Consider the following 12,600-nt stretch of genomic DNA (forward strand, 5'->3'; position numbering starts at 1 on the left):
CCTCAGGGCAAGGCGACGGGGCGGGGCGGGGCGGGGCGGGGCAGGGCGCGCGGCGTCGCCTCAGGGGCGCCAGCGAGGCGAGGGAGGGGCGGGGCTGTGCAACGGCTGTCCTCGCGGGGGCGCCGCCGACCGCCTCGCCCCGCCTCCTGCCGGAGGCCAAGCGCTGCCTCTCCGCCTCCATTTCCCAGCGTGCAGCGCGGGAGCGGGGCAGGAAGTCTCGTGCGTCTGAGTCAGGGGCGTGAGGAGGAGGAGGAGGAGGAGAGAGAGGGGGGGGGGGGAAGAGCCGCTGCCGGGCGCGGGCGGCGGTGATGGCGCTGGAGACCCTCTCCCCGGACTGGGAGTTCGACCGCCTCGACGACGGCTCGCAGAGTGAGCGCTGAGGGAAAGCAGGGTGGGTGGGGGGGGGGGAGGAGGGGGAAGAGGAGGAGGGGGGGCCGAGCCAGGCCAGGCGGGCTGTGGCGATAAGCGCCACGGAGTGAGGCGGGGGGCTGAGGAGACCCTGGTTCCCCTCCTGGCCCCCTCCTGGTCCTTCAGGTGGCTGCATCCTCGCTGGGAACGGGAGGGAGGGAGGGAGGAGGCAGCGGTCGTGGGAGCTGAGCTCGCTCGCCCTCCCCAGCCTCCCTCACGGACCCTGCCCGCTCTGCGCGGGGAGCCGGGCGCTCGCCTCGCCCCTTCCCCCGGCCGCCGGCCGAGCGCCGCTTCCTCCTCCGGTCAGGCCGGCGGGGGTGGGCGGTCGCGGTGACCTTCCCCCCGCCCTCTGCGTAGTTGTCGGGGGCTGTTTGGGGTGGGAGAGTGGGTTTTCCAACCCTTCATCCTTGACCCCACTCTGGGGAGCCGCCTCCGGTGCCCCCAGCGTGGCAGGGAGGGGGCAGGCAGGCTTGCGTGACTTTCTTTTCTTGCGCGAACCGGGCAGGAGGAACAGATGCTTGTCGTGGGGATGGTGTTTCTTTCCCTCCCCATCGCTTCTCGTGGCTCACAAATTTTTGCAGTGGCTTCCTCGGTTAGCCAGAGAAGTCCTATCGAGATAAGTTAGTGGTATGCAGCTTCTGTTCTAAAGGCTTTCTGGCATGGAGTTGGATGGTCGCTTGCGGTTTCACCTTTAAAAAATAATTAAATAAGACCTTGTGATGCTTAAGTCTTTGACAGTGGGCTCGTGTGCCCATCAAAATCCATGTTTTTCTCAGCCTGTGGAGGTGACCTACTTTCTAAACATGGAACATATACGGTTGTCACGCTGTAATACACACTGTAAATTGAACTGTGCCAGATTAATTACACCAGGTGTTACTGTGAAAATATGCCACTCGTGGACCAACTGTTTCACATACAATGTTATCCCAACCGATGATACTGTTTATGCCATATTCATTTAATCTGGATTTTAGTGGAAACTGAAGCTGTCCTGAGCTGAGCTTTTTGCCAGTTCTCTAGCTGCGGAATGGAGAATGTAGCTTTTATTCAAAGTGCCAGATCTCCACTAAGTTTGACTGTGACATTAAGTGCAGCTGGGAGAACTTTACATGACATAATATGCTCCATTACCACCATCCTGATGATGAACAAACAGGCTGATCTTCCGTTGTGAGCGGCACACAACGTTCTCCTAGAGAAAAGCCAAAGAAAAATCCTGTGACTTGAAAAACATTTTTTGTTGCTGTTGTCTACTTTCATTTTATAACTATATCACTAACCTTTAGCAATTATAACGTCCTCAGCTGAGGACACAAGATACTAAGTAAGGCTGGTTTGTTGCATCTGTCTCCTAGATATTTATGGACATAGCACCCGTGAATCCTGCTGTGATGATAAGTCCATTGAGTATTGGTATTGTTGATTTTATGGAAGATGATAAGATTTAAGTTGGGGGATCTGTACCGCTGAGTAGATCTCTTGCATTTTTCCAATTGTAATGTTTTCATTTTATCACCTGAGGAGAAACTAAATCAAACTTTATTGTAAACAGATTATACCTTATTAAATACGTCTGCTGCTCTGAAGAAAAAGAAAATATGTGCTTTCTGTGACTTCTTTTCCTTTCTCCATGTAAGCCAGTTTACTTAGGAAAATTTTTCTGCATCTTAAAAAGCTTTCCCCATCACCAGGTCATTTTTTATCAGTTCAGCCCTGCCTGTATCTGGCTAGCTAATAGCTTTCACTCTCTTGTCTCTCTAAAATAGTGAGGAAATTATTCACACCTGTCTCTTATATATGATCAGTACAAGGTGGCAAATTGATGGCTATCAATAGTTAAGTATTTGGAAATATTTAATATCAGTTATGTTGAGCTATAGCATTGTTCAAATCCATCATGTGGCTGCTGAAAAGGTGACAGTTTGTGGATCTCTAGCAGAGTGCTGATGCGAGATTTTGGTTGAGATATGCTGCCTGTTTTGTAGGGGATTGATTTGAACAGCAGTGCCAATTTGCTACTCTTCTGTGACTTGGAAGCTTTTTCTGTTCTTCCTATAAAGTCCCAATATCTCTGTCAGTTTCTCTGCTCTTAGTTTGTCTTTTGTGCAAAGGCAGGTAATGGGATTGGGGAAATACCGCAGCATACCTCTATAATAATAAGTCTCCATACTCCAGATTTTCTAGCAGTAAGGTACTGAAGCTGGTATGGTGGCTAGTTAAACTCTGTTCTGCAGGGCTCTGCATCCATCAGTGTTCTCTACTGGTTTTCTGCAGCAGAGCTTCCAGAAGATGCACTGGAAGGAACCTGAAAGATGAGATGAATTTGATGGAATAGAATGATATGATGATACAATTCAAGGCCTGCACATTAGTGTCTGGAGTGCGTACTGCAGATGCAAGTTTTTTGTTCACTTGATTCTTATCCATTGATATGAAATTCAGTCTCCTTATTTTGACGGTGCCTGTACGCTGTCTAGGCTGCAGGTACAGGTAGTACCCAATGGCACTAATGCAGAACTTTGTGAGGGACAGTTTACTTCACTGTGTTTCTTGGATAGGTTTTGCAGTCCATGTGCCCTTACGGTTGGCATTGCTGCTGGCTTCAAAGTAGTCGCTTAGAATTAGTTCAGAATTTCATTGCAGTCATTTCTCCTTCTCATTCTCAACATTCCTGTGCATAGTCCTTCTCATCTTTTCCTTATTTTTGTCCTTATTCATTCCTCCACTTCTGCCCGGTGCAGTATCTCAGTCAAATATTTTCTTTCTCCAAAAATTGTCTTAAGTGAAAACTGATTCAGTAGTGCTCTTCCACTGAAGTAGCCATCAGCTACCATTTGGCTTAGTTATTGGCAATGTGGATGAGTAAGAGGTTAAACATGCAGAATAAAAGAATGTAAGTTCTTTGAACTTTTTAGAGCAGCCTACTTGCTGAAATGTGGAAAGGGCATGTATAAAGCTATGTGAGAGTTGAATTCTTGTTTAGGAAAAGGTCAGTTGTACAGCTGACTTACATTCAAGTTTTTAGATAATCCTGTTTTCAACAAATAGTAGAAGATCACAAGCTATTAGATTTGTTATCTAACTATGGAGAAGACACTTTAGTTTTCACATGAAAAAGGATTGTACTTCCTTACTGAGCATAGAAGCCTTGAGCCGTAATCGTTCACTCTGTAGTTCAGATTATGCAAGTGAGTTAGTAATTGTATATAATCTGGGGAGGAAGGGGGAGTGTCTTAATGTGGGAAGAAAAAAGATCAGGATAGATCGAATGAAACTTTTGTGGACTAATTGTCTTTAGACTGACTTTGCTAATTAATACCACTGTTCTTGGTGTTTGACCAGCTGAACCTACTTACCCCAAACAGTAACAGACAGCTGTGCATTTCAATGTCTAGGTGCTAAGTGGAAGAAGAGTTCTGCTTGAAGATGGTGAATTTGCAAGTGGGGGGGATTGTTAAAAGCCATAAACTTCCTGTGTAATGCTGAAATAACTTACTGAAAGGTAGCAGGGGGAAAGTGGAAGGGGGATTGCTAATAATACAACTGCTATTCAGGCCAAAATGATTAGACCCATTGCCTCAAAGTTCTAATATAATTGCATATGTGCTACTTCAGCTGATAGGTAGAATCACCTGCTGTGTTACAATTTCTACAGTCATTTCTTTGCTCAGTATTGTAATGTGATTGTTAGTTTTGTTTAAGATCTTAGTTTGAAAATATATGTGAATTTGAAAAATAATTTTCTGCAAAACACTAGGATGTTTGATATTCTTTTAGTATTTTGAGTTCTTTTAAATTGACACTGAGTTCTGGGATTGTTTTTAAACAAATAAGAACTTTGTATTAAAAATGCACTTGTATTAAGGAAAAATGCTGCATCAAAATGAGGAATACAGTACTAAAGCTAAATGGAAACAGATTAAATATTAGTAACATTTTTGATATTGCAGTTTACTGAACAGTCTATAAAACTGTACAAATGTTATCAATTCTCAGAAATTCACGCCGAAGTGCAGTTGAAGAATTATGGAAAATTTCTTGAGGAATATACATCTCAGCTGAAGAGAATTGAAGATGCTTTGGATGACTCTGTTGGAGATGTTTGGGACTTCAGTCTTGATCCCATTGCATTAAAGGTCTTCATATATTTAATAAGCATTGCAACTGTTATTTTTCCTAGTGCCTCTTTCCCTTCAAAACCTGAGAAGTAAAAGCTTGATCCTCTTGTGCTCTTAAAATTTTGACTTTTGTGTTTGAGAAACCTATCCAATACTATTTTAATTATCAAGTAATTAATAAATTAAGGCATATCATAAGAGAAGATGTTTTCATATTATTCTTTTCTAGTCTTTTGGATAGTAGTGGAAGTTAAATGAATTTATAGTTCTTCATGTGTTGGGAAGGCTAATTCAAGCAAATTTCTTCCCTGTGGGTGTTGGTGTTTTTATCTGGGGGTTGGGGTTCCAGAAGAGCTCACTAATAGCTGTATAACTGCAGAGTGAACTGCGTGTGTATTTATAGTTGTGTTTTGACTTAATGGCCTCGGTACAGTATTTTCTGTCCTCCAGAGGTGGCTATTTCCTTGGTCATAAGTTCTCTGTCCTCTGTGGAGCATTATTTTTTTCTCTTCACTGAATTTGCAGACATCATTTAAAAGCACTTTTGTTACCACATGGAACTTGTCTGTGCTGAAGATGCACTCTCAAGCAATCATCTGTCTGAATAATTTGAATAAATTATGTGTAGGGCCACCACAGTGCTGGATGTATAAGAACTAGCCTATATAATAGCTGACTTCAGTACAGTGTCAGTGCTTGTATATAGATACACAGCATGCATCCTGTTCCTGCATTTGGGATTCTTAATTCATGTTTTAGATTTCCTGAGCTGTTGGGGTTTTTTTCTACATACTCCATAATGACCATGCTGTTGTTTTCTTACTTTTGTAAGTAAATTGTTGTAAATGCTATATAGTATACCTAGTTATCTGCCTTTCTGCCTAGAGTGAAAGGAAAGGTATTTCCAAGTAAATGTGAAGAGCAAAGGTTTCCTGCAATGTAGGTTGCCAGTAGTGTGCAATTATGGCCCTCTTATTACTGACCCTGTTTGAGATTAAATGGGGGGGGGGGGGGGGGAGGGGATATACTTACCTAGTTGAATAAATGTATTTTTGACCAATACTTTCTAAGGTTGTTTCTTGGGTTTGGGGGCTTTTTTTGTTTTAAATTTTAGCTTTTGCCATACGAACAGTCCTCCCTACTGGAGCTCATAAAGACAGAAAACAAGGTAAGTGCTTTATGCTTAAAAGAAAAAAATAATTAAAATAATAGTTATTCTGACTAAAACCAAGCCCTCTAAATGTGAATCTGTTTGTAATCTGTGTGGTTTTTTCCCTCCTTTGAATCTAGGTTCTAAACAAAGTAATAACTGTGTATGCTGCTCTTTGCTGTGAAATCAAGAAGTTAAAGTATGAGGTAAATTCAGCTGTCTTTTATTACTGTGTATTAAAATGTTTGCAGATTGGCAAGCTGATATATAGTTTTATTTTTTAGCAGTAAAGAAACAAGATGTGATGTCTAAATTTTTGTAGCATGATTACATATATCCTATTTATTAAAAAACAAATTTCTGCTTTTGTTGTTAGGCAGAAACTAAATTTTATAATGGCCTCTTGTTTTATGGAGAAGGAGGTAAGTAGCTCCCTTTACTGTAAAAGTTTGTAGTTATATTAAATGCTACAATAAGTGTAATTTTATAATACAGGTACATGCTTTCTCTGTAGCTTTGATGAACACCAAATAACAGACTTTGAGGTTATAGGGATATATGTTAGTGTCTTGTAACTGTCCTGAGTTAGCTTAAGGTAAGAATTAAGATTTATCTGTAAAGCCCTGTTACCTGCAGTAAGTATTGTTACAATAACAGGAAGTTTTGTTGCAGCTTTATTTACATGAGAAGTAGGCAGTGTGGGCTGTTGAGGTTGTATGAAATGTATAATGTACAGGTTATATACTGTAGCAGATATTTTTTTCGAAGTAATGTATTGAAAACCTGTTTTTCACATGTAAACACATCCTAAACCAGCTTATTTCCTATTGGGACTAGATTTTACATCAGTTGTAGTAAAATAATAAATCTGTAATTTGATTGTAATAAACCAATGAAACCATTAATAAATAAGTTGGACCAAGTCCTGCCTACTTCACTTATGCAACCATAGTTGTTTCAAGAGGAGTTGCAGTGTTGGTGTCGCCTGCCCTTGAAGTGCAGGTAACAGTACTTGTATTACTGTTTAGACCAACCATGATGTAATACAGGGGCATAAGTGATTACAAGTCAATTCAATTGACAAGTCATGAGACCCTGCTTTAGGTGAAAGCTGCTTTCTGTCTTGGATTTAAACTGGTAACTCCTGTGAAGGGTTGGTCTTAAGCTTCCACCGTAAAGGATGCTAGTCTGGGAATAAGCACAGATCTTGGTCCTGAGGGCTTGAATATATTAATGAGCTGATTTAAGGATATATCACCTAATTTTGTTTTCTATTTCAGAAATTTGAGAGAAAGGGAAGGCCTTTTCATAGATTTGTAAAAGGGCTTTTTAAAAACTTTCCAAGAGCCTTGACTGTGACAGAAGTATTGGGGAATGTGAAATCTTTGAGCTAGGGACTATTTATCATTCTTTTAGGTGCTATATAAGATGGCTTCAGTTAAGGAACTCGAAAAAGTGTGGGGGTTTTGTTTTATTGGTGGGGTGGATTTTTTTCCCTTAGTAGATTCTCACTTCTTATCAGATGTGGTTTTAAATATCTTAAAAGAAAGTGATATGCTGCCAAAATTATACTGGAGATCCCTGAAATTTTTTCCATGTCTCTAGCATGAAAGAAGTCAGACTGTTGTAGATTAACATATTACAGCAGCGGTTTGTTCCTGATGGGTGTTCTGCAGGGAATGCTTGAGAATGGCAGGACCTGAGAGGTCAGCCTTCTGTGGGTTAGGTAGGGACGCAGAAATTATGTTCTCCACTTCCATATTCCTCTGTGTAGCATCTGCTTTGATAACAGAAACCTTGCTTACTTAGAACAGCTGGCAAAGTTACTGGCTCAAGGATGGTTGAAATATAGTTGGATAGATTTTTGGGGGACGTACACTAAACAGAGTAAAGGTTACATAAAGTGTGTAAAGGGGAAGCATGCAATATTTAGAATCTTGTCCCAGAGCTCCATCTTACAGAAGTATGGAAACTCCTTTAGTCTCTGGTGACTGGTCTAAAAGAACATTTTATGAAGCAATAAGACCTGCATTTCTTCTGCAGGTAAACTTGCAATTGTAAACCATTTTTGCCCAGGGTGGCCCAATAGAAAAATCTCAAGTCTAGAGCATGAATCTGTCATCAATTAAAAAGGCTATATTTTGTCAGGTGGTATTACAACTGCTCCAGCTGACTGAAACGATTTGGCATTGATGGTGTAATTACTGTGTTTCATAGTATCCTGTTAGTGTACTTTGTCATACAGGTAATGCTTTGAAGCTATGGTGATGAGCCGGTTGTTTTGTGCAGGATGATATGTAGGAAGAAGAAAATGAAATTTTTTGAGGAAATTGTATGCTGCACAGCTTTTTCTTCTGATTAGTGGTGTAGTATATTCTTTCAGTAAATAATTACCAGTGGGCGTTCCTTGCAATATAAATACCTAGTACTTTCATACAAACTTTTTAAAATGGAAACTTTTATATAAAGTTTATAATATATATTGCCTTTAAAGAATTATGTTTCATATTCTTTATTTTCTTTCAGGTGATGGGGATTTTTTTCCTGCTTTGTGTCTAACTTATAAACAATGTAATTTTTAATAAGAAAGAAACTTCAAAAATAAGTCCAGCTTAGGAAAGCAAAATTAAAAGTTTTTAAGGCGCCATCAGTATGCGTATAATAGTGTGCTCCACTTGTATGACAAACAATTGGCTTGGAGGGCAAGTTTCAATGTTAATTTAACAGGTATAACACAGGCTTTTGAAAGTGGTGACAAATGTTTTCTTTTAAGCCACAGATTCCAGCATGGTGGAGGGAGATTGCCAAATACAGATGGGAAGATTTGTTTCTTTCTTGCAGGTAGAGTATGTTTTGGTTTGGTTTGTTGGGGTTTTTTTGACAGCAATTACACTCTTAATTTTACTTGCAAAGTGGATTTAACAGTCTGCAGTATCCTGCTTGCATCTTGCTGAAAGGCATTTCAGTCATTTGATACGTTACTATGTTTTGCATGCAAACCTGTCACAACCAGCTGATGTATCGCACATTGTTTTGGGTTTTTTATACTTGTCTAAAACTCTGGAATTCTAATGAGAGAAGAAATTGCAGTTTGTGTAATCATTGCGCAAAGAAATTATAATTTACTTAAAATTTTGGTAAGAGAAGATAAATTGAGGTTGTTTAATTTGATGGTAAAGTTATCTGTTTTTATGGTTTTGATTAGTAAGTTTTAGTTTTCATTGAGCATTGGGAATTAATTAATTGTTTACACATCTTTTTTTAGCTAATAAAAGAAAGCAAAATGAAAACAGGTACCTGGAAAAAAATTGCTTGTGCCTCACTCAAACTTTCAGGGAAGAACACTGATTTCCTCTACGGCTTGGTTGTTATCAGGGACCTTTGCATGAAAACAGGATCTGTGTTTCTTCTGCAGATTTCCTGTGCTCTGGGGTTTCAGTCTACTGTGAAATTTTTCTTATCATTAGCGTAGCTTAAGTGACTGTCCTGTTCCCCAAAATGTCTCTGTTTTTATGCAGTATTGCTTGTAATGCAATATCTGTTTTGAAGCAGAGAATATACAGGAAGCTTCCAGAACACTTAAACAAATTCTAGTTTAACAAAGATTAAAATTGCTGTTCTTTGGTGTATAGTAGCATGGCAGTAGTCATTTACTGAGTCATAACAGATTGAATGCTATAGAAGGTTGTTTCTCAACCTCTTTTACCATGCTCAAGTACAGTTAGTTTTAGGGTATCTTGGGACTTCTTTTTCCCCATTTTTCAAGCTTTTTGTCTTATCGGCTTTGTCGGTTTCATCCTTCATCCTCTGTTTCTTTTGGAGCAGATGTTCGAGACCTTTTAGTGGTTCTGAAATGGGGTTACTGTACATTTGTGTTTTTCCAGACTTTTTTTTTTCCTGCCAGGATGCTCTGTCTAGGTAAAAGTTGAGAGCAGGGTGACTGGCTGTCTGGATATCTATGTGCATTGCAAACCCACTCTGTAGAACAAGTTTATGTTTGTTTATGGGGTATATGCTGATGTGTATATTTAGAAAGTAAACACTACACAAAAATATAGCAGTATTGCTTGTGAGCCCCTTTTTATGTATGCTGTGATGCCTTGCTGATTGTTGAGCAACTTTGGAAAGAAGGGAGATGCAGGATGTTGCCCCAAAGGGAGGCCTGCTGTGCTAACGGGTGTGTATTGCTTTGGGTAAAGCTATGAGGAAAACCTTTTCCTTATGTAGTTTGTTCTTTTTCAACTGTGTCTTCCCCTAAATCCACTCAGTAGTAGTCTATATCCACAGTCTGGGAAATGCTGTTCTGGTCAGTGATATAAGCATATCCCAAGGGTGGTGTGAAAATACAAATGAAGATGACGGAAGGGGTGAAATGTTGCTTTCCTAGATGTCCTGGTTTTGGCTGGAATAAAGTTAATTTTTTTCCTAGTAGCTGGTATAGTGCTGTGTTTTGGATTTAGGATGAGAATAATGTTGATAACACACTGATGTTGTAGTTGTTGCTAAGTAGTGTTTATACTAAGTCAAGGACTTTTCAGCTTCTCATACTGCCCTGCCAGTGGAGACTGGGAGTGCAGAAGAAGCTGGGAGGGGACACAGCAAGGACAGACGACCCAAAAGAGCCAAAGGGGTATTCATACCGTATGGTGTCATGCCCAGTATATAAACTGGGGAAGTTGGCCAGGGGACACTGTGGCTCACGGATTGGCTGGGCACCGGTCAGCGGGTGGTGAGCAACTGTATTGTGCATCACTTGTTTTGTATATTCTATTACTAGTAGTATTATTATTTTCCCCGTCTTTTCTGTCCTATTAAACTGTCTTTATTTCAATCCATGAGTGTGGTTTTTTCCTTACTTTCTCCCTATCCCACTGAGGGGGAGTGAGTCAGCAGCTGCGTGGTGCTTAGTTGCTGGCTGGGGTTAAATATGACAATAGAGCTAATGTCCACGTATGGGTTTATTGGCTTTTCTGAGTTCAAGATTTCTTGATTAACTAGATGCGGTAGCCTCAAATTTGCTATGTCAAAACTTTTTTTTTAAAAATTATCAAAATATTGCTGTGAAACACTAGTTAGGTGCTCTTGATCCTGCAGAAGATAGTGTATTTGAAGAACTGATAAAATATTATAACCTGTATTATGAAGCTGCTAATATGCATGTGCTGTTAAATTGGGACTATTTCCTGGAAGTTTTAGAACAGCAGCGGGTGCCCCTTTCCCAGGAAACATGATCTCAATTGTCTATTAATCCATTCCTCTGGAATCTGTTGGCTTGTTTCAGCTGCATTTGTTAGAGCAATACAAGTATAAGAAGTAATGACACTTTTATGTTTTGTGAAAACTGGTGACTAATAGAAGGCAGAAGCCCAAATAAGATCTATTTTTGATGGAGAGGAAGACAGAATTCAGCTGTTGGCCAGTCTTCTGGCAAGAATGGCAGGCTGGCTGGTTAGCCAGTCTGGGCTGTCTGCTATGAAGCCATCTGTGTGCTGACTGGCTAGACTCATCACATGCTGACTTTTCCCTGATGGGATTATAGGGTGCATTAATGAGCAAATATTATTGCAGTTAAAGGAAACTTGAATTCATTTATCCTGTTGTTGCTCAAGGAATGCCATGTTAAAATCTGTTATAGAAATTAAGATAGTCCTGTATGTGGTCAGAGTTGGGCTGTTCTTTCTCATTTTGTACTATGTAACTGAGCTCAAGTTCTGCTTTGATCAAGCATATCTCTGAAAGACATTATCTTTTTTTTAAAGCAGTATTCTGTGGTTTATCACTCTTGCAGTAGGTACAGGCTTCTGTGTTCATTTCTAATTTGAATTTGGCTATCACCAGCTCCCAGAGCATGACTCTTGAATCTAGTGGGAAAACGCACAGCCTTTGCTATCAGGGTTATTCTCTCTGAAAGTACCTGTGCACTGTTGTCAAGTTACTTCTTACTGTCTGTGATAAATTGAACCAATACTATAAATAATCCAAGTTGTACTGGAAGCTTGTGTTCAGTAGCTTCTTAGCTTAGTCCCAGATCCTTTTTCGGAGCTGTTACTAGGCTGTTTTCCATCCTGCTGTAGGTCTGTCCACTGACTTGGATTAGGGATGTAGTTGGAGCTTGGGCTGCAAGTTCAGTGGTTTAGATCCAGTGTTTTGGATGTAATGACAACTTGGGTATGAGGAGGGTATATATATATATGCATTTTATTTTCTTGTATTTCAGGAGCTGTCTTGCTTTGTTACTCGATGTTACGAAGTGGTGGTGAATGTAGTGCATCAGTTGGCTGTTCTCTATACCAGCAACAAGTAATTACTCCCTAAAATGCTATATTGTTTTTATGTAGTTAAACAAATGTATAAAATATGAATGTGCTGTCTAAGGCATGGTAATTTTTTGAATATTGTTGTCTAGAGATATGGAGAGTGCTTTGCTGTGCAAGTTTGGGTTTCATAAGCTATTATGGAAGTGGATTTGTTTTATTTTCAGAAAAGGCAGTGCTTTTATATAATGAGATGCAAGAATTTTATTTTTTTATCATCTTTTGATGGAATTCATGCTTTGGAGGCACTTAGTCTTTATGTTTAAGAGATATTATTACTCTTTTATCCTTGCTCTGTTTGAGAGAGAGATTCCTTCTGTTGACTGATACAGTGGATACCAGTAGATTCAGAAGCTTAAAAATCAGATCACTTCTGCAGTCTGTTTTAAATATGTAAATCTTGGTAGATATATTCCTCACAGAACAACCATGGTTTTAACACCTGAAGTTGAACTTAGGAAGGGCTGTTGGGTTTAGCTCCTCTAAAAACTGAGGAGAGTTTATTTCTGAATATAACTGCAGGGCTCTTGATTCCCCCCTCGCCTCCCCACCCTAGACAGGATAGCATCATTCTTCTCAGTTTATTTGCTGTTTTCATTTTTGCCTT

The 12,600-nt window shown here is 40.1% G+C and overlaps 1 protein-coding gene across 5 annotated transcripts in view; it reads left to right on the forward strand.

Moving 5' to 3' along the window:
* Positions 1-218: 218 nt before the first annotated feature.
* WASHC4 (WASH complex subunit 4) overlaps positions 219-12,600 on the forward strand; it is a 42,525-nt gene continuing 30,143 nt past the window's right edge. For 2 of the 5 annotated variants that reach the window (XM_049822464.1, XM_049822465.1), the window contains exons 1-7: positions 222-369; positions 4,408-4,547; positions 5,644-5,697; positions 5,820-5,885; positions 6,056-6,101; positions 8,453-8,520; positions 11,897-11,979. In XM_049822464.1, coding sequence (XP_049678421.1) covers positions 309-369; positions 4,408-4,547; positions 5,644-5,697; positions 5,820-5,885; positions 6,056-6,101; positions 8,453-8,520; positions 11,897-11,979 — 518 coding nt within the window. In that variant the 5' untranslated portion in view covers positions 222-308. Of the gene's footprint in view, positions 370-4,407; positions 4,548-5,643; positions 5,698-5,819; positions 5,886-6,055; positions 6,102-8,452; positions 8,521-11,896; positions 11,980-12,600 lie in introns of those variants that run through there. The other 3 variants (XM_049822468.1, XM_049822466.1, XM_049822467.1) reach the window with 3 other exon arrangements.

Source organism: Accipiter gentilis, chromosome 18 (genome assembly GCF_929443795.1).
Source record: "Accipiter gentilis chromosome 18, bAccGen1.1, whole genome shotgun sequence".
Taxonomy (NCBI): Eukaryota; Metazoa; Chordata; class Aves; order Accipitriformes; family Accipitridae; genus Astur; species Astur gentilis.